General features: G+C 46.5%; 1 protein-coding gene across 1 annotated transcript in view; it reads right to left on the minus strand.

The window, feature by feature from the left end:
* Positions 1-4990, minus strand: part of RAP1GAP2 (RAP1 GTPase activating protein 2) — a 273779-nt gene extending 268789 nt beyond the window's left edge. The window contains exon 1 of the mRNA XM_075559607.1: positions 4941-4990. Coding sequence (XP_075415722.1) covers positions 4941-4990 — 50 coding nt within the window. The remainder of the gene's footprint in view (positions 1-4940) is intronic.
* Positions 4991-21846: the final 16856 nt, after the last annotated feature.

A 21846-nucleotide genomic window follows, 5' to 3' on the forward strand; every position in this document is an offset into this window, starting at 1 on the left:
AATTGCCTACAGATGGGCTTTGGGTCCCCAATCTGTACTCCCCATATCATTCACATTGATATGATTTTTTTGTTCTTTGATGCCTGATACCTGATCCTGTCGACACCTTGTGATCACACAGGCTGGTGTGCTTCTTCCATGTGGGCTCTGTTGCTTCTCAGCTAGATGGCTGCGTGTTGATCTTCAAGCCTTTAAGACCCCAGAAGCTATATCTTTTGATAGGAGGGCACCATAAGCTTTCTTCACCACATTTGCTTATGTACCCACTTTGTCTTCAGCAATTGTGTTGGGAAGGTGAGCATCATGGAATACCAGTTTAATAGAGCAAAGTGTTCTTGCATTGAGTGGAGGCCCAATGAGACTGTAACTTTTTATGGGAGTAGAAAGCCTCATCTTTCTCCAGCGGAGCAGCTGGTGGTTTCAAATTACTGAAACCGTTAGCAGCTCAACTCATAACCACAACACCAGTTTAATCATAAGGAAAACCTCTGACAAATCTGAACTGAGGGCCCTTTTACAAAATACCACTGGTACTGCTACTGCTGGCTGCCATTGTCGTCAAAAATAAAGGAAATCCGAGAAACTGTGGAGCAAACACAAGCACAAAAAATGAAGGAAACCTGAATCAGTTGTATACTTTCATTTATAATAATGTATTAACACTCATTCGTTACAACAAATGTACTATACTACAATGAGATGTAACAAGGGGGGGAGTGCGTGCACAGAAACTGTCTTCTCACTTTCTCAGAAACGCTTCTAAAAAATAAAGGTTACTAAAGAAAAAAAAAGAACGAATTCCCTTGATCAACAGCGTTCTTACAGAATAATATCAAAATATATGTATCACTAGCAAACCATAAGAGGGGTGGACACCTGTCCCTTCCCCCAGAAGAATTTATTTCAAAGGATGGCATTGAATCTGCAGCTCCTGGAAAGGGACATATGTGATCAGAGCACACAGGAGCAGATGAAGGGAAGGAGGAGAGAGTGGGGCACAGCCTGGCCCACCAGGCCGTGAAGACCATGCTCCCGATTAGAGCAGCCAGTAGACAGAGAGGACCAAATGGCCAGCCCCACTATGAGACAATGACGTCCCTCACCGACCCATAGCCCTACAGGGAACAACACCGCAGACACAGAGTGGGAATTTCGCCCGATCTGATCCCGCCACACCGAGGGTAAACACTAAGGGGGTGCAACAGAACAGCAAGGGAATGGAGCAGCGAGGCCCCCAGTGAATACCAAAAATAGACTTTGGGGCCAGGGCGTGGTGCCCCCAAGAGACTAGACTGGAAAACACTCCTAAAGGCCAACAAACAGTCCTTGAACTAACTACAAGCTTTTCTTTCTTGTTGTGTTTTGTTTTGTTTTTTCATTGGCGTGTTGTTGTTGATGTTTTGCTTTATATTGTTACTTGGTTTTGCTCTGTCTTGTTTTTGTGCATGTTATTATCTCCACAGGTCTGTCTAAATAAGATAGGCTGGATGAACAATCTGGAGGAGAAAACAACGGGACCGACAGTTCCAGGGGGACATGGGAGAGGGGGAAGTGGGGGGAAAGGTAGTGGTGTTAACAAACCCAGGGACAAGGGAACAACAAGTGATCCAAATAGGTGGTGAGGAGGGTGTGAGAACTCTGGTAGGGCGTGATCAAGGGTAATGTAACCAAGAGAAATTACTGAAACTCAAATGAAGACTGAGCATGATAGTGGGACAAGAGGAAAGTCAAAGGAAATAGAGGGAAAAGCTAGGAGGCAAAGGGTATTTATAGAGGTCTAAATAAAGACATGTACATATGCAAATATATTTAGATATGAGGATGGAGAAATAGATCTATGTGCATATATTTATTGGTTTAGTATTAAGGTAGTAAAAGGACATTGGGCCTCTGTCCGGAGCCATGAGGCCTGGCCATAACCTTGCCTGTCCAGAGCCATGAGGCCCGGCCATTGTCTTGATCTTTATTGCCTGAGCTCTGTAACTTTCCATAGGAACTGTTTTTCCTGCGGTCATTGTTCTCAGGGAAACACCTGCGGCTTGCTTCCCCCATTTATTGTTCTCAGGGAAACACCTGCGGCTTGTTTACCTTTCCCTGGCCTATATAAGCTGTAGCCTTTTACTCAATAAATGAGACTTGATCAGACTCATGTCTTGTCTCCATTTCTCGTGTCTCTTGTCCCCCTAATTCCCATTCCCTCCTCCAGGGTCCGCGTTGAAGTTCCCGCGGGTCGGAACAGGCCTCCACTCAAGTACTCCCTCAATGCAAGAATACTTTCTTCTATTAAATTGGCATTCTATGATACTCACCTTCCCGACACAACCGCTGAAGACAAAGCGGGTGAATAAGCAAATGTGGTGAAGAAAGCTGATGGTGCCTGGCTATCAAAAGATATAGCGTCTGGGGTCGTAAAACCTTGAAGGTAAACAAGCGGCCATCTAGCTCAGAAGCAACAAAACCCACATGGAAGAAGCACACCAGCCTGTGTGATCACGAGGTGTCAAAGGGATCAGGTATCAGGCATCATCAGAACAAAAAAAAATCATATCATAGTGAATGAGGTGGGGAGTACAGAGTGGAGATCCAAAGCCCATTTGTAGGCCACTGGACATCCCCTTACAGAAGGGTCTCGGGGACGAGACGAGCCAGTCAGTGTGTGATGTAGCAACGATGAAACATACAACTTTACTCTAGTTCCTAAATGTTTCCTCCTCCCCCACTATCATCATCCCAATTCTACCTTACAAATATGGCTAGACCAGAGCATGTACACTGGTACAGATAGGAAGTGGAAACACAGGGAATCCGGGGCAGATGATCCCTTCAGGACCAGTGGTATGAGGGTCGATACTGGGAGGGTGGAGGGAGGATGGGTTGGAAAGGAGGAACTGATTACAAGGATCTACATGTGACCTCCTCCCTGGGGGACGGACAACAGGGCAAGATGACGGAATTATTGAATTGTATGACATATGGATTAGTGGTAATAAAACTTTGCTTAAAAGAAGAAAAGAGACTAGTACCTCAAGTGGGCATTACCATTTACAATGTATACCTGTTTTCACCTGGAAGTTCAAGTTGAAGAATTTACCCAACCATCATCTTTGCACAGGTTAAAGAATGCTCAAGAAAAGCATGCAATGACATCCTGAGACTTTGGGTGAGTATCTAAAAAAAGGAGACCTTTTTGGGGCTGAGGGACGGAGCTTCCCACGGCTGCGGTGACCACCTTGTCTCCATAAGCCGACAGAGAGGGAAATAGGGAACAGGACCTTACTTGATTCATTATTTCGGCACCAGAATACAGTTGTACCCGAAACCACAAGAGTTCCTGGGGTTTTCAGTCCTGTTTGTCCATAAATGCCCTTGTTCTAAGAATATAAAACCATCTTGAGTCAGTTTCCGCAACTTGCAAGGCAAAGACTCCTGACTCAGCTAAGGGAAATGCAAACTCACTAATGTCCAACTCCTGGAACCTGGGACCAAAGCTGACCACGTGCGGAACGCACCATGAATAGGTTCGTTGCCCTCAGAAACACATCCCACCAGGCTGCCCTGCACACTTCAGGTCCATGTGTCAGCCCTTCTCGGAGAGATGGCTTTGTACCTCAGTGTGAGGGAGACCAAAACTTCACTAGGGTGCTAACAATGATCCACATTTCATCAGGTCCGGTCCAAGTTCCAGCCCAGTCAGGTAGTGTGCGGGTGACAACAGACAGACAGAGAGTCAGAGAGAGACCGCCAAGGACTCCTGTTTCCTCTTCCATGAAGTGAGAGAAAGAATGCACTTAAGAAGTCTGCTCTGGGAGAAGACTGCTCCTGGGGGGCAGGGGGGGGGGGCGTCCTTTAGAAGAAGGGAGCCTACTCCACCTGCGCTTCATACTTATGTGCTCTGCTTTTACATCATCGGATTTATGGATTAGGCGCTTGACTCCACTACTAAAGAACCATAAAATTGGGAACCCTCCCATTTTGACATGCTGTTATTTTCTGAGAAAGTGGGCTTGGATGTGTGGTCCAGTGGAGTGGGGCCAGCCAGGAAAGAAGTAAAAGGAAACATCAGCTGACCCCAGTGGGCAAGACCTGGGTCCACATTCTGCCATTTGCCTGCTGGGCAACCCACTCCCTCTCTGAACCTGTTTCTTCATCTGCACACTGCGGTAAATGAACGCTTTGCTCTGTGAAGAGAAACTTGGGCAATGCTTCGCCCAAGATTACCAGGCAGCCTGTGGGGCATGCTCGGTTATTATTGATAATATCCTGGTCTTAAGTATCCAAGAATCTGCTCAGTGGGGCAGAGATGCTTCTGGTCCCATTTAGGGGGTGGGGGTAGGGGATGGGGCGGCAAGGATCTGGGTGGGCAGGGATCCCAGGCTGGAGTCCTCCTGGGGCAGGGGTGAGCTGGGCGGGACTGCCCTGCATTCTAGTCCCACCAGGAGAAGGTCAGCCCTGGCTGAAGCAGCCATGAACACGCCAACTCTCAGGGGCGCTGCCCAGGTGACTCAGTGGAACCCTGGCCGCCTGCAGGCCGGTCATCTGATGCGGCAGCTCTGATTGCCGACCTGGGCGGGACTGCGCTGGGGACATCTCCTTCAGCGTGGGGGCTGAGAGCTGAAGGCGGTGCCCCACCAACACACGCGGGGGGAGGGGTCAGTCCATGGAGACCCCCACCCCCAAGGCCTGGAGGCGGCTGGGGGACCCCGTCGCACGCGTGGGAAAGCCGCGGGGCGCGGTGGAAGCAGAGGGAAAGCTGAGCTTACAGAAGGAGGCCGGGGGTGTGGGGACACCGCCCCCCCGGCAAAGCCTGACGTCACCGGCAGGGTCCGGGGTGGCAGTGCGCCCCGGCTCGCAGAGTCGCGGAGACGGGCCCCACCACCTCCGCTCGGGAAGAAACTTTGGGGCCAGCCCCCCGCGCCCACCCCCCCACGGCGCCCACTCACCAGCGCACCAGCTGCCAGCGCTTCTCGCCCGGCGCCCGGCGGCCCGCCATGCCTCGGTCGCCGCGCCCGGCCCGCTGGCTGCACGCCGCGCGCGGGGAGGCGGCGGGGCTGCGGCAGGGCGGCTGCGGGGTGCGAGCCGGGCCCCCCACGGCCGCCGCCGGCCCCGCCCCCGAGCCGGCCGCCCGCCCCCGCGCCGCCTCCTCCCCGCCCGCCCCGCAGGCCCGCGCTCAGAGCACCGCGCCGGGAGTCCGGCCACCCAAGTTCGACGGTGCCCGAAACCTGGCGACTCACTTAATCCTTCGCAGCCTGACGGCCTTGTAACACCTGTTTTTTATCCACCCGGAAAGTTGCGCGATTTTTTATAACATAAATAAAACCCTCCCCTAACTGCCTAAAATAACAAAGGAGGTGCCCGACAGATTATTAACAAATATTTCCCGGGGACGATCGCTTGCCTAGCACGCTGGCCTGCCCTAGGAGCGGCTCCGCACGGGCCTGGGACCTACCTTCCACCCCGGGGTCTGTGGAGGCTCTGCCCACAGGGGCCCGCAGCCCGCTGCACGCAGCCAAGCCCCGTTGGAAGGAGCTGCCTGTTGGAGATGTTTGTATACAAATACAGAGACGGTCTGCCCACTGCGCCGTGCCCTCCCAAAAGCAGCTCCCTCCCATAACCATGGCAACCCATCCTTTAAGAAGCAAGGGGAAACTTAGAGGATCACACAGCCATGAGTCGGCATGGACTCCATGTCAGTGTTTGGTTTGGGTTTGCGGGGGACGTCGTGGGGGAAGCGTCCGGCTGCTAATTGGAAAGTTGGTCGTTCAAGCCCACCATCTGCAGGGCAGGTGTTTGCTCCTGTAAAGACGCATTCCGTCCGGTAGGGAGGCTGTGAATTGGAATCAACTCGGGGGCAGAGAGTTGCCTTGTTTTGATGAGATTGCGGCACGTCAAGTAACACTAGACAAGTTTCCTTGGGACTCCCCGTGTCCACCCCAGACTTTGTTGAGCAAAATGCAAGATTACATCCATCTAAAAGTTCATATGTCCCAATGAGACAGGGGTTGAAGAATGTAGTCAACACAAACGCTTCCAACAAGAAGAGAAGAGGGGGGAAATACAGAGGAGATCGCTTGGCCTGACTCTTTAAAGGGAGTGGCTTGCCTGAGTCTAGCAATTCCCTTTGAATGCCCTCTCTGTAGGCTTTCTCAAGTAACATGGAAACCAAAGAAGCAGCGTGGCAAGTGTGGAAAGATCCCCAAACCCCAGGAGGGGCGTGCATGAATGAAGAATGTTCGTGGACTAGAGTAGGGGCTACCACCCACCCACCAGTTTGACATACTGTGGGGGCTTGCATGTTTCTGGGATGATGGAAACTGTGCCACTGGTCTTTGACATACCACTAGGGTAGCTCATGGTGGGCAAGGTTAAGCTTGAGGATGAAGACAGACTAGAGAGAAAGGCCTGGGGGCTATTCTAAAAAGTAGTCGATGACAATCCTCTGGATTAGAGCAGAATACTGCCTGATATATATCTGCTGGAAGGGAGCCCCCTAGGTTGGAAAGGCAACAAGGGACAGTGGAGGAACAGGCAACCACAGCCAATGCAACAACAGCCAACGGATTAGTGGGGAGATGATGCTGGGGAACTACTTGACCATTTGAGGGGCGGGGTCACGTGGGATAATTTTCAGATCATAAATTTAAGTATATAAAATATACACAAAAGACTAGGGAAACACACAGGTAAGTACTATTATATTAAAGTGAGGACAGGGTTGTTTTTTTTCAGGATGACACTAATGATGACCCCAATCCCAACTAGGTGGACAGCGTCCCCTCCCTCCAGAAAAATTCACTTCAGAGGAAAGCACTGAAGGTACAGCTCAGGGAGAGGGACACGTCTGAACAAGCACAGGGGAGCAAAGAAAGAGGGAAGGAGAGAGAGTGGAACACATCCTGGCCCACCAAACCCCAAGGACGATATTCCTGCTCGGAGCAGCCAATGCACAGAGAGAACCATAGGGTCGGCCAGCCCTACCAGGAGACACATCATCCCTCACTGAATCATAGCGCTATAAGGGACAACACTGGAGACACAGTATGGGAATGGTGCCCAATCTGACCCCACCACACCGAGGCAAAATGTTAAGGACATTAATGGCTGAAATTATTTAAAAGAAGATCATAGATTTGACTTAAATTTTTTAAACTTCTGTGCACACAAGCAAAATTGAAAAACAAATGTCAAACTGGTAATAAAAAATGTATGCTTGGCAAAGGTTTTATTTCCTTAAAATATTAAAAGTTCTTGTAAAGTAATAAAAAATGGTGACCACGTCAAATAGAGAAATTAATAAAGTAGGACCGAGCAAACAATTCAGAAGAGAAAAAAAATTTTTTAAAAAGAGGACCTGATGCAAAGGGCTTAAGTGGAGAGCAAATGCTTTGAGAATGATTGGGGCAGGGAATGTGCGGATGTGCTTTATACAATTGATGTATGTATATGTATGGATTGTGATAAGAGTTGTATGAACCCCTAATAAAATGTAAAAAAACAAAAAAAAACAAAAAAAATTCAGAAGAGAAATATAAGTGGCTACTGTTCACATTGTAAAAACTCAAACTTACTAGAAATCAATTGCTTGGAAGTTTAAATGGGATTCCAGTATTTTATATGTCAAACTTGGAAACTGAAGTTTTGTCCATTATCTCCCTCAAGGTTGGCATGGAGGAGAGAGAGTACACAGTGGTCCAAGCATCGCAGATGGTAATTGGATCACTCTCTCATTTTACTGCCATTGAGTCACTGTCGACTCATAGTGACCCTATAGGACAAGGTACAACTGCCCTGTGAGTTGCTGAGACTGTAACTCTTTATGGAAATAGAAAGCCTTGTCTTTCTCCCACGGAGTGGACCTTGGGTTCAAACTGCTGACTTTGTAGATCGCAACCCAATATGTAACCACTCCACACACCAGGGCTCCTGGCAATCTGATGCTATTAGAAGATGTCACCAAATTTGACTGCCTTTGACTCAGAACTGTTGGTTGCCTTTTCAGAATTTGTGCTGAGAAGATCATGAGAAAGGGGGTGGGGAGACAGGGTGCTTGTAAAAGAGTCCTTCACCACATTGTTGACAAGAGTAAGAATAAAACCCAAAGCCCATCTGTCGGCCACTGGACATCCCCTTACAGAAGGGTCTCGGGAAGAAGAGCCAGTCAGGGTGCGATGTAGCAACGATGAAACATACAACTTTCCTCTAGTTCCTAAATGCTTCCTTCCCTTCTCCCCACACCCCACTATCATGATCCCAATTCTACCTTGAAATACTGGATAGACCAGAGGATGTACACTGGTACAGATAGGAAGTAGAAACACAGGGAATCCAGGGCGGATGATCCCTTCAAGACCAGTGGCATGAGTGGCGATACTGGGAGGGTAGAGGGAGGATGGGTTGGAAAGGGGAACCGATTACAAGGATCTACATGTGACCTCCTCCCTGGGGGACAGACAACAGAAAAGTGCATGAAGGGAGACATCAGACAGGGAAAGATATGACAAAATAATAATTTATAAAATATCAAAGGCTCACGGGGGAGGGGGAAGCGGGGAGGGAGGGGAAAAATGAGGACCTGATGCCAGGGGCTTAGGTGGAGAGCAAATGTTTTGAGAATGATGAGGGCAATGAATGTACAAATGTGCTCTACACAATTGATATATGTATGGATTGTGATAAGAACTATATAAGCCCCTAATAAAACGATTAAAAAAACAAAAAAAAAAAGACTAGGACTAAAAACAGAGTTCAACAGAAGATTCATCATGTAAAGAAGTACGTGCATATGGTGGGATATTATGTAGCTACTAAGGGAGGCTTTCCTACTGCTCCCCTGTCAGCTTGGCCACTGAGAAGCTTCTGAATAGCAGCAGACTTTGACACAGTGCTGGAAGAGGAGCGCCTCTCATGGGAAGGCACTCAACATACAACTGAGGAAGAGCTGCCTCCCCAAAGCGGAGTCAACCTTACAGACGTGGCTGCCAGAGTTCAGGACCTTCATCTGATGATGTGTTGTGACTTAAAATGTGGGGAACTGACTAGCTACAACACTCGTTAATAATCAGAGCACGGTACGGATCTAGGAAAATCAGAAGATGTCAGAAATGAAAAGGAATACTTGAAGACTGATGTTCTAAGTGTTAGTAAGCCAAAATGAGCTGGTATTGACCATTTTGAGTTGGACACTCATATGGTCTACTATCCTGGGAATGACAAATTGAAGAGAAATGGAGTCATGTTCATTGGCAAAAAGAACACTTCAAAACCTATCCTAAAGTACAATGTCAATGTCGTCAGTGAACAAATAACATCCATATGGCTACAAAGAATATCAACCAAGCTGAGTATTATTTAAATTACATATCAATTTCTGCAATCTGAAATTGGTCAGGCATGTAATCAAGAAACATCGAAAATTACTGATTGTGTTATTCCTGGTAGACTAAAGAAACAAATCTTGGGGATTCTCATCTATGTATAAGAAAGAACTTTATATCAATGAGTAATTATATATTTAAAAAATCCCAGCCCAGTCCAGGTCAAGTCCATAAGTCCAATATTAGCCCATATGTCTGCTACTAGTCCATAAATTCCTCTTTAGACTCACACAGCACATACAATGATGCCGAATGCGGGAAGATTACAGGCCTGTGGGTGGAAAGTTTTGTGGATCCAGTGGTGGTAGAAACGTCTACAGGGCTTTGGCTTCCATCAGTGTGACTGCATGTGGCTTGTCATCAGGAAACGTGAAGCAGAGAGGGTGTATCCCACCTCCAGGGAGGAAGACAGGAGTTCCCAAAATCCTCAGGAGAAAGCCATACCCACACAGAGACATGATAGGCTATGACCTGATTGACAGGTCACTCAAGTTGACAAGAGATTATGTAACTGCCACATCAGTGTTTGGGAATGTGAAAGTTGGAAACGAAGAAAGATCAGTAGTTGGGAAATATGGCTTGGGTGATGGAAATTACATTGAAGATTGCATGATAGAATTTTGAAAGACCAATGAATTTGTCAATGGAGATACATTTTTCAACAGCATAAATGATAACTATACATATGGACCTCATCAGATGGAATACTCAGGAATCAAATGAACTAGAACTGTGGTAAGAGGTGATGGACATGCTCAAGATCATCAGGGACCAACAGTGGAACAGACCATCAATTACTCATGCAAGTTCAAGTTGAAGCTGAAGAAACTTAAAACAGACCCATGAGTATAACACAAAGTACAACTTTAAGTATATCTCAAGAATAGATTTCACGTGTTGAATACTAATAACTGAAGACTAGACAAGCTATCAGGTGACATCAAGAACATCCTACTTGAAGAATCAAAAAGTCATATTAAAAGAGACTGCAACTTGCACCAGAGCATAGAGAAGCTAACCTACCTCATCCAGTCGATCCCAACTCAGATGGACCCTTTGGATATTCTGAGACTGAATCTTCACAGGAGCAGACAGCTTCATCTCCAAGGAGCTGCTGCTGGGTTTCAAACTGCTGACTTTCAGTTAGCAGTCCAATGCTTACCCTACCGTGCTACCAGGAGTCCTTAAAGAAGCTGAAGTGAATGGGGGGGGGGGGGAATGATGACATAAACGAGCCAAACACAATATTTCCACGGAGGATTCGGAAGACAAAGTAGTATAATAAAAGGTTCAAAGACCTGGAGTTAGAAAAACAAAAGGAGGAATAGGCTTAGGCATCTCTCTTTCTTTCTTTAAACTTTTTATTGTGGATCATGTGAAGGTTTACAGAGCACATGATCAGTTTTACATTCAACACCTTTTGTTTCAACTTGTCCATTGTTGTCCCCACAATGCAGCTTCACTCTGTCCACTTCCTCCTTGCCTCCATTCCTCCTGCTTTTCTAGCCCTCTGAATTTTGTTCTGGATAAATACTGCCCTTCTGAGATAGTTAGTTTATTGTGCCAACCTGGCCAGTAAACACATGTGAGGGTAATTGAAGGACGGAGAGATCAATGGCTCGTCAGGCCTCGCCTTTCTTGTCTCTTGCTCTTTGATTATCAGACCAGTGTGCGACTGCCTTGCTTGTTCTTTGACTCAATTTTCAAGCTACACTACCTGTGCACTGTGTCGCTGTAATCTGAGGTTCCTTCAAGATCTGTTTCGCCACATCATTGGAATTTACATCTCTTGAGCTGGGGACTGTCGGACCCTGTCATCTGGCTGACTGTTGGTGCCCTGCCTTGCTGTTTGCTGCCTGTGCCCGGATAGCCTGAATTGCTCTACAGAGGACTACCCGGCGACCCTCAAGACTTGAAGGACTGCCAGTGTCTCACAACTGTCTCACGGGAGTGAGTTACACTGAGCCATTTGTACTACTTTATTATTTAATTAACTTTATTTCTTATGTTATATATATAAAGTATTAGCATTCTGCTTTTGTTTCTCTAGAGAACCCTGTCTAACACACCTTCTCATCTTAAATGGTTGATTTTTCTAACACAAGGGTGAGTTCAGTTCCAGAACTGAAGTGACTAAGGGCTATAATCTTGGGACTCCCACCTGTCTCTATCTAACCAGTAAAACTAGTCTTCTTTATGATTGTGAGTTTTGTCCCACATTTTCCTCCCACTCTATTTAAAGTCTTCTACTGTGATCCTTTTCAGAGCAATTGGCAGTGGTAGCTGGGTACCATCTAGTTCCTCTGGTCCTGAGATTATGGAGATTGACATTTGCATGATCCCTTCGTCCATTAGACTAATTATCTCTTTATGTCTTTTGATTCGCATCTCTCTTCTTTCCTCTGGATGGGGATGTCCAATAGTTACACCTTAGATGGCTGCTCAGGAGCTTCAAAGACTCCAGTCCCTACTCACCCAAGTAGGGTGAGGAACATGGTCTTTATGAGTTCTGCTTTCCAATAGACTGTGGTGTTCCCCAAGACAACCAATTGATGTAGAGTTGATTCTCATCATGGTGGCCCACTGTGCGTCAAACAACTGTGCTTCGTAAGGTTGTATTTCTTAAGCATTATCTTTGCTCGCTCTCTTTTTAGTGAGGTGAAAATACACACACCAAAACATCCACCAGCACAACTTTCATATTTGCAATTCAATTACATGGATTTTATTTTTCATGTTGTGCCTTTTCCAAAACAGTCCACCATTCACATTCACTCAATGCTCCCCAAACATTCCCCCTCCCTCCCTCTCTCCCAACTCTGGTAATCAACAGTAAGTTTTGGTTTCCATAGCTTTGCTTAATTCATAAAATGAGGTCACGCCTCCACAGGTCTGTCTGAATAGGACAGGCTGGATGAACTATCTGGAGGAAAAACAACGGGACCGACAGTTCTGGGGGGACTTGGGGTGGGGGGGTAGGGGGGGTAAGGAAGTGGTGTTAACAAACCCAGGGACAAGGGAAAAACATGGGACCCCAAATGGTAGAGAAGGGGGAGTGGCAGACCTGGTGGGAAATGATCAAGGGTAAGGTTGCTTAGAAAAGAGGTATACTCTAGCCCAGGTGGCGATGAAGCATGGTAGTAGGGCAGGAGGAAAGTCAAGGGAGATGGAGGAAAGAGCTAGGAGTCAAAGGGCATTCATGGAGGTCTAGACAAAGACATGTACATGCAAATATATATAGGAGGATGGGGAAATAGATCTATGTGTCTATATTTATAGGTTAAGTATTAAGGTGGCGGAAGGACCTTGGGCCTCTACTCAAACACTCCCTCAATGCATGAATACCTTCTTTTATTAAATTGGAACTCGATGATGCTCACTCTCCCGACACAACGGCTGGAGCCAAAGTGGGTGAACAAGTAAATGTGGTGAAGAAAGCTGATGGTGCCCGGCTATCAAAAGAGATAGTGACTGGGGTCTTAAAGTCTTGAAGATAAACAAGCGGCCATCTAGCTCAGAAGCAACAAAGTCCACATGGAAGAACACACCAGCCTGTGTGATCGAGTGGTCCCAAAGGAATCAGTTACCAGGCATCAAAGAACAAAAAAATCATATCATTGACTGCACACCTCCATGATAGGATCGCTGAAGACAAATGGGTGCATAAGCAAATGTGGTGAAGAAAGCTGATGGTGCCCGGCTATCAAAAGAGACAGTGTCTGGGGTCTTAAAGGCTTGAAGGTGAACAAGCGGCCATCTAGCTCAGAAGCAAAAAAGCCCACATGGAAGAAGCACACCGGCCAGTGCGATCACGAGGTGCCCAAGGGACCAGGTATAAGGCATCATGCAAAAAAAAAAAGATATAAGTGTGTGTATGTATGTGTATATATGTGTATCTGTATATATGTATGTATGTATATATATATATATATCATATTAAATGAAGGGGGAAGTGCAGAGTGGAGACCCAAGGCCCAAGTTTCGACCAATGGAGATCCCCTCATAAAGGGGTTTAGGAGAGGAGATGGGTTAATTAGGGTGTGAGGTAGTATCGATGAAGAACACAGCTTTCCCCCAGATCCTGGATGCTTCCTCCCCACAACTACCATGATCCGAATTCTACCTTGCAGGGCTGGATAGGACAGAGGCTGTACACTGGTGCATATGAGGGTTGGAGGTACAGGGAATCCAGGGTGGATGATACCTTCAGGACCAAGGGTGTGAGGGGCGATGCTGGGAGAGTGGAGGGTGAGTGGGTTGGAAAGGGGGAACTGATTACAAGGATCCACATGTGACCTCTTCCCTGGGAGAGGGACAGCAGAGAAGGGGGGAAGGGAGACTCCGGATAGGGCAAGATATGACAAAATAACGATGTATAAATTACCAAGGGCACATGAGGGAGGGGGGAATGGGGAGGGAGGAGAAAAAAAAAAGAGGACCTGATGCAAGGGGCTTAAGTGGAGAGCAAATGCCTTGAGAATGATTGGGGCAGGGAATGTATGGATGTGCTTTATACAATTGATGTATGTATATGTATGGATTGTGGTAAGAGTTGTATGAGTCCCTAATAAAATGTAAAAGAAGAAAAGAGAAAAAAATGATTAGGGCAAAGACTGTACAGATGTGCTTTATACAATTGATGTATGTATATGTATGAACTGTGAAAAGAATTGTATGAGCCTCAATAAATTGTTAAAATAAATTTTTTTAAAAAAAAGAAAAAAAATGAGGTCACGCAGCATTTGTCCTCTTTCGATGGGCTCTTATCACCCAGGATAAGGTTTTCAAAGTCCGTGTGTGTTGTGGCATGCGTCAGGACTTCACTTCTCTTCATGGCTGTATTATTGTGTGTGTGTGCGTGTGCGCAACATGTTAATTCTCATCTGTTGCTGGATGTTTTGGTTGTTTTCACCTTTGGGCTATTGCGGAAAGTGTTGCGATGAAGTTTGATGAACAGGATTCTGGTTGCAGTCTTGCCTTCACTTCTCCTGGAGATATAGGCAGGACGGTGCTATCTATATGTTAATTATGCACTCAGCTTTGAGGAACGACCTAACTTTTCCATGTTGTGGCTGCACCACTTATAGAGGTTTCTTTTTTTATTTTTATTATTTGTACTTATAGAGTTTTCAATGACTGACATTTTCAATAGATTGCCAGATCTTTCTTACAAGTCGCCTCTGGGTAAACGAGAACCTCCAACCTTTCAGTCAGCAGTTTAAGCACTTTAATGGTTTGAAACTCCTAAAGCTACCAAGTAAAACCAGCATGTTAAGTGCACGAGTATGAAGAACTACACGAGCATTTTCTTTTTAAGTGAGGGGCTTCAAGAAGTCCATGGAAATTTTTTTACTATCTTTGAATTCCATTTTTGTAATGAATTTTTTTAAAGCTCTCTCGTTTCTGGGCTGGTGAAATTACAGTGAAGTGATTTTTATTTTCTTCTTTTTTCTTATTCATATATTCTGATTTCTAAAAATAAGCAGATTATGTGCAATAAGAAAACATGCAACACAGGTCACTTTTAAATGAATCATCTACCAGCATGTCACTGTTTATAACACAGCAGTAGCAACAATCCCGTTACCAAACACTAAGAAAACGAGTGGTGAAGTCTATTGTAATTCATTCACCTAGTCGAACAGCACCCTGTGACAGAGAAATGTTTAGTGGGTCCAGTGGCAGGAGGAAAAAGATGCGTGTGTTTTTGCTGAGTAAAAAAGTTGGCTACAAACAGGATGGGAAAATATGTATAATGTTTACATATGCTGAGAAAAGACCAATTACATACCAAATGGTAAAAGTTGTTATGACTGAGTGTGGGCGACTTTATTTTCATATCTTTGCTTATCCAGGAGTCTTAAGTTTTCTACAATGACTAATGGGGAGAAATCTAAATTTTTTTAAAGGCATAGGCACTTATTAGCAAATGAAAATATTTAAGATCTTTAAGAGAGCTTCAAAATATAATCACAAAAAAGCATCCCAAAGAACAGAGTGGAATGGTATATAACCTTGTGTTTTAAAATATTTTGGGGGGGGTGTGTGTGGAAGGAAATACAAGCACTTGGAGAGAGAAATTGCGGACGAAGGATCAGGAAGATGGCACTTTATTAAATTTTTTACAGCAGAGCACAAGGGCGATCGGGATAACGTGGGTACCTTTCTGTCTGGTCCACCTAGGTGGGGATATGATGAACTCTTTAGTTTCTATCAGAACATTTTAAAATACTGTTCACTTTCCAACAAATAAAACACAAAAACCAAGACAAGCAGCCAGTAATCTTCAAGACGTTGCAGGCATTGTGGGGATGCAGGAATTGGGGGAAGAAAAAAATGGAGAAGGACGGGAAAGGACACAGTTACACAAGATGTGGAGCCAGTTGCTGAAGATCATGGAAACTGATCTGAAATGGTGGGGTTTGATGTCGTGGGTTGGGCTGATAATGGCCAAGTCAGCAGTTCGATACCAGCAGCAGCTCCTTGATGAGGAGCTAGCTTTGAAAGGTGAGGCTTTCTACACCCTAAAGAGTTACAATCTCAGAAACCCAGAAGGAAGCTCTATCGCGTTTTATAGGGTCTACGAATCAGAACCTACTCAATAGTCGCTGTGAGTTGGAATCTACTCAATGATGTGCGTCCGAAGGCAGTCAACAATGAACCTGCCAATGATCACGAACATGATGCAGGGCTGGGCAGCATTTTGTTCTGTTCCACATAGTTACCGTAAGTCAGAGCTAACTTAATGGCAACAAAACCCACAGGCAGTGGAACCACTCTGTATCCTTTAAATAATGCCCACTAAGTGAGCGTTCTGCCCTCGATAGAGAAATATCTGGGCAAGGTTGAAGCAGAGAGGATGTGTCTGAAGCCACATTTGTTGTCTAATACACACACACACACACACACGGAAATATCCAGGGGCAACATTGCCTTCTGCTGAGTATCAGGTTGCCATGAGTCAAGTCAACTCAATGGCAACTAAGAACAACAACACACATACGCACACATACATGCATTCAAACACAGGCAGAGTTCACTTCCAGTCGCCATGCTAATGGTTTAGGAATGACCGAACACTCCCAATGTCAGAACTGAGAGAGCCTGTAGGGTGCCATTTTGTCCAATGGGGGTGCTTCACTACCAAGGAGCAGGTAGCTTTGCCCTTTGATCTTTCATTCAAAAAGCAAGCTGGGGGAATTAATTAATTAAAAAGCAAGCTGGGGGAATTAATTAATTAAAAAGCAAGCTGTTTTCATTCATGTCTTGTTCAGAGGAGCTCCTGGCTGGCTCTCCAGCCCCAGCACTGCCCTATCTTTCAAACCACAGACGCCCAAAGGACACCAGATGGAGCCTAGAAAGCTAGGACTGCGTGGTCAGAGAACAAAGGTGACCTCTATAATCGGTCCACTGCCCCACATTCCCCATGAGATAGAGAGGGAGCTGTGGCGTGGTGCCCGCCTGTGCTAAGGCACCTTGGTGGGCAGCAGCCTGTGCAGGCAACAGCAATTGTGGTCGACTCCCAGGAGGAAGATCGTGCTACGAATCGCAGAACCTTCTCTACCCGACCAGCCCTGCCTGTGTGCCGAGAAGGCCATCTGTCCACGCAACGTCAATGGACTCCTTGCTTCGGAACGGCTGGAGAAGATTCCCGCAGGGGATTAGTAGCAGGAGGAGAGTGAGGATGGGCATTGACTCTTAGGACCCTCCCAGGTCACAGGGGTGGTTCAGTTACACCCCCATAAAGAAGGCCTTAACTCCTGCCAGGCAGCGCTCTCCCCACAGCTGTCCTTTCTAAGTTCCTGTAACTAAGGTCCAGCCCCCTTTCTCTTGCCTCATCAGGCTCAGGCATGGTAAAGGCTCTGCCCGCTTTACTTGTCCAGGCTGCTGCCTAACTTCTGTCAAGTCTGCCTACATCTCTGCCAATAGTCCTTCAACCAACCATTTGCTGCCAACTCAACTCTGACTCAGAACAACCCTGTATGTGTCAGCGTGGAACTCTGCTTCATGGGATTTTCTTTCTCTTAATTTTTTATTAAATACTTTTATTGGGGGCTCTTACATCTCTTATCATAATCCATACATTCATCCAATGTGTCAAGCACATTTGCACATATGCTGCCATCTTCATTGTCAAAGCATTCTCATCCCACTTGAGCCCCTGATATCAGCTCCCCATTTCTTCCCCCTCCTTCCCCCATCCCTCCTCCCTCACGAACCCTTGATAAATTATACACTATTATTTTCAAAGCTTACATCATCCCCCATCACCCCTCACCCACTTTTCTATTTTTCATCCCCCTGGGAGGGGGTTCTAGGTCTATCCTTGTGATCTATTCCCCCATTCTCCCCCCCACCCTCCCCTAATCCTCCTGGCTCCATGGGATTTTCAATGGCAATCACCAAAGCTTTCTTCTGAGGCACCTCTGGGTGGACTGGAAAGACCAGCCTTCGGGTGAGCAGCTAAGCATGTTAACCATTTCTACTACCCCCAGGACGCCAAACTGTCCCTTCACTCTCTGCCAGTTATCCACTTTAAATGTGCCAGCTGCTCCCTGCCAGGATGATGAGGGATGAACAAATGGAATGCAAACAGAATTCTGAGTGGTCATAAAGAGAGGAGGGGGGCCTCCTGGCAGCCTCGACAGCCCAGAACGCGTCTCCTTCTGGGCTTGGAAGCCTCCCCTCTCGCGCTGTTGTCTTCCCCCTCCCCATGGCATCTTTGCCACGACTGAATTTATCTCCTTCTCACCAAGACACCTACTGACGCTGTGGCGATCGACTTCACCTCTGGCCACGCCGGGGCTGGGCTTTGAGCCCACGGTTTACAAACTGCATGGTGTCACATTTCACCTCTCTTGGGTCTCATTTTATCCACCTGCAAAATGGGAATACGCCTTCCCAGTAGGGTTTCTCTGACATTCAAACGAGATTGTAAGGGTGAAGTTCTTAATTCAATACATTGGTGACTTCTTTGTTTTTATTTTGTTTTTAAATCATTTTCTTGGGGGCTCATACAACTCTTATCACAATCCATACATCCATCCATTGTGGCAAGCACATTTGTACATTTGTTGCCCTCATCATTCTCAAAATCATTGGCGACTTCTTAAGAGAGGCGTGTGCTTTTTGGAGATTACGGTTTTCTTTTGTTTCAAGTTTGCCTTTGAGTTTTTAAATAGATAAGTAGTTTATTGCCTCTTGCATTCAAAGACCAAATCAAGCCAGTTGTTTTTGTGTCTGCTCTGACTCCTGGTGAGCCCATGTGGGCAGAGTCCAGCTGCTCAGGAGGGTTTTCAAGGTTGTGACCTCGAGAAGTTGATCAAAGGCAGATTTTCTCTGAGGACCTTCTGGGTGGTTTCTTTCTTTCTTTCTTTTGGATTCTAACCATCAATCTTTCAGCTCATCGTCACGGCCTTAAGTATGTGTCCGCTCAAGGGCTCTGTCTGGTATACACAAAAGTGCTTGATCAATGTTCATTTTTGTTATCAGCAACACCATCTCCAGTAGTTCATTGCACGACGGTTTGTGTGATTCCCCACAACCCCAGTCCTGTGCAGTCAGTTTTGCTCAGTATTGCGCATGATTGAGTAAACTGTTTGCTTGATTACTCCTGGATGCCTCCTTCAAGCAGTTGCCCCTGTAAGATCCCAGGCCCCAAGTCGAGGCCGCAGCCCTGTCCCCACACATAGTGAATTCTCAACTCTGCGCACTCTTGTCGCTTTCCATTGTTCCTCATGTTAGTCCAGGTTGACTAGAGACACAAATCCAGAGACACTCATATATATGTCAGAGAGAACTTTATATCCAGAGATAATTATGTGGGAGGGAAAATGAGCTGATACCAAGGGCTCAGGTAGAAAGAAAATGTTTTGAAAATGAGGATGGAAACATATGTACAAATGCGCTTGGCACAATGGATAGATGGATGTATTGCGATAAGATCTGTAAGAACCCCCAATAAAATTATAATAATTAATTAATTAGATTTTTTTAAAGTAATTATGCATTAATAAAACATCTCAGCACAGTCCAGAGCAAGTCCATCAGTTCAAAATTAGCCCATGAATTCCTCTTCAGACTCATGCAGCACATGCAATGATGCTGAATGCAGGAAGATCACAGACCATTGGGTTGAAATTCCTGTGGATCCAACTGGTCTAGGGCTCTGGCTGCCATCAGCGTGGCTACATGTGGCTTGTCAACAGGAATGTAAAGCAGAGAGAGAGTGTGCCCCGCCTTGAGGGAGGAAGAGAAAACTCCCAGAATTCTCGTGAGAAGGCCACGCCCCCAAGAAGTCATCAATCAGGCTGTGACCAGATTATTGACAGGCTAGAGTCTACCCCCTAGAACTTATTTATGAAGTTGACATGAAATTATGTAACTACCAGAGTTCCTTGAGTGCTTTCCACTTGCAATTTGTCACCTCGCATGTGAATCTTGTCCCAGTCAGATGGGTTGCCAGCATCCTGAGGGCAGCCTTCGAGGTCTTGCACGGCCAGCCAGGAGTTTGATGCGGTGCAGGACTCAGCAAGAACACTTCCTGTCAAGAGGCTGCAGCCCACCACGATCAGTTGGGGCTACATCTCCAAGAGATGTGGGGACTGTTTTCTAGAGCCCGAAAAAGTCCAAGTCCTAATATTGGGGAAAAAATCCTCCAGGGCTTGGCCAACAATCTCATCCCCACGCACTTAACTACCCACCATGGAGACATGGTGTTCCTGCTAGCAGAGTAGAAGGTATTTGTACCGTTCTACCAAGGAGGAAAGGGAGCTCAGAGAAGTTAAGACTTGCCCAGAACTTGCTGTTGCCACTGAGTTAGCGCCCACTCAAGGGGACCCCAGGTACAAAAGAATGGCATGTTTCTCGCTCCCAGTCCTGTCTTTGCAATCACTGGCAGGCTCCTGTCCATTGTTGTGGCCACTGTATATTGCCCGATGGTATGGTGGTTACACGCTGGGCTGCTGGGCTGTGTAGTAGTTACATCATCTACTGTCAACTTGAGACTTAAGAGTGAAGGGGTGGGGTTTAGCCTGTCAATCAGGTTGCAGCTTGATGACCTCATTTGGAGGTGCGAAGGAGATAAATAGCTCGCTGGAGGCAGAACACACGCTCACTCCCTTGGAGACATTCCTTCTGACAAGACACATGGAGTTTAAAAAAAAAAAAAGACACATGGAGTTATGCTAGAGCCCTGGAGCTGGAGGAGCCACGTGGAGACCCCTGCCTGCAATGAGATGTTTCCACCGCCACTGGACCCACAAGACTTTCCACCCACTGGCCTATGATCTTCCTGCATTCGGCGTCATTGCATGTGTTGCCTGAGTCTGAAGAGGAATCTATAAACATATGGGCTAACATCGGACTTACGGGCCAGGATGTTGTCTCAATATTCAATTGCTCTTGCATATAAAGCTCGTCCTTATACTCATAGACGTCTCCCTGGATTTGTTTCTCTAATCTACCTGGATTAACACAGGCTGCTAACCCCAAGGTCAGCTGTTCCAAACCACCAGCTGCTCCGCAGTAGAAAGACAGGGCTTTCTGCTGCCCTCATATGGAGTTATGGTCTTGAAATCTCACAGGGGTAGTTCTACCCTGTCCGAAAGAGTTGCTGTGTGTTGGACGTTGACTTCCCCCACACCCAAATGTAGGGGGCTCAACTTCCAATGCTAGATCAGCTGCTATTCTGCTGAAACCCAAAGGACTTTTGCTGGAAAATTTGGAAGTTGGTCACCAGGCCTAATGTGCCTTAGTCTGTAGCGCCGCTAAAACCTATCTACCATGGACGACCCTGGTGGGATTTGAAACACCAGTGATACAGCTTCTAGCATCATAGCGGCACACAACTATTACCATACAACAAAGTGACAAATAGGTGGTAGTGCTCAGAATTACTCAACTAGTATGTGATCGAGCTACGATCAGAACCCAGGTCTCAGGGGGCCTTCTTACTCTTTGTCTTTTGAGAATGCAAAAATATACTCTTGGTCTTTATCACCGACAGCTCATGAAGCTGAAGGAATGCGGATGGTTTCAAGAGAACCCCTCCTCCTGGCAAGACACACACAGAGGGCCAGGGAGATGCATAGTCCAGGAACACAGCCCTTTCGGAGGCACAGCAAGGATCTAGGAAGGAGGACCGGCTGTCCTTTTATGTCTCTCTCCCAGGGACTTCCTGAGACAAAGTGAAGAGGGGCCACTCCCAGCATAACTAGAAGCTGGAGTTCCAACAGGGTGGGGTGCGAGCTACCTTAAAACAATATATGAGCCCTGCTGCCTGCCAAGCCACGTAAGACAGTCATTGGTTCAACCCTTTGAGGCTTAGGATCTGTCAAAGGCAGCTAAAGCTTTGTCCCCAGACACTCAAGTCTAGTGAAGCCTGGACATAGGAGGGCAGGAAAGAAAAGGACCCAGGAAGAGAGAGAGAGAGAGAGAGAGAGAGAGAGAGAGAGAGAGAGAGGTGTATTTCCTT

Source organism: Tenrec ecaudatus, chromosome 10, assembly GCF_050624435.1.
Source record: "Tenrec ecaudatus isolate mTenEca1 chromosome 10, mTenEca1.hap1, whole genome shotgun sequence".
In the NCBI taxonomy this organism is placed as follows: Eukaryota; Metazoa; Chordata; class Mammalia; order Afrosoricida; family Tenrecidae; genus Tenrec; species Tenrec ecaudatus.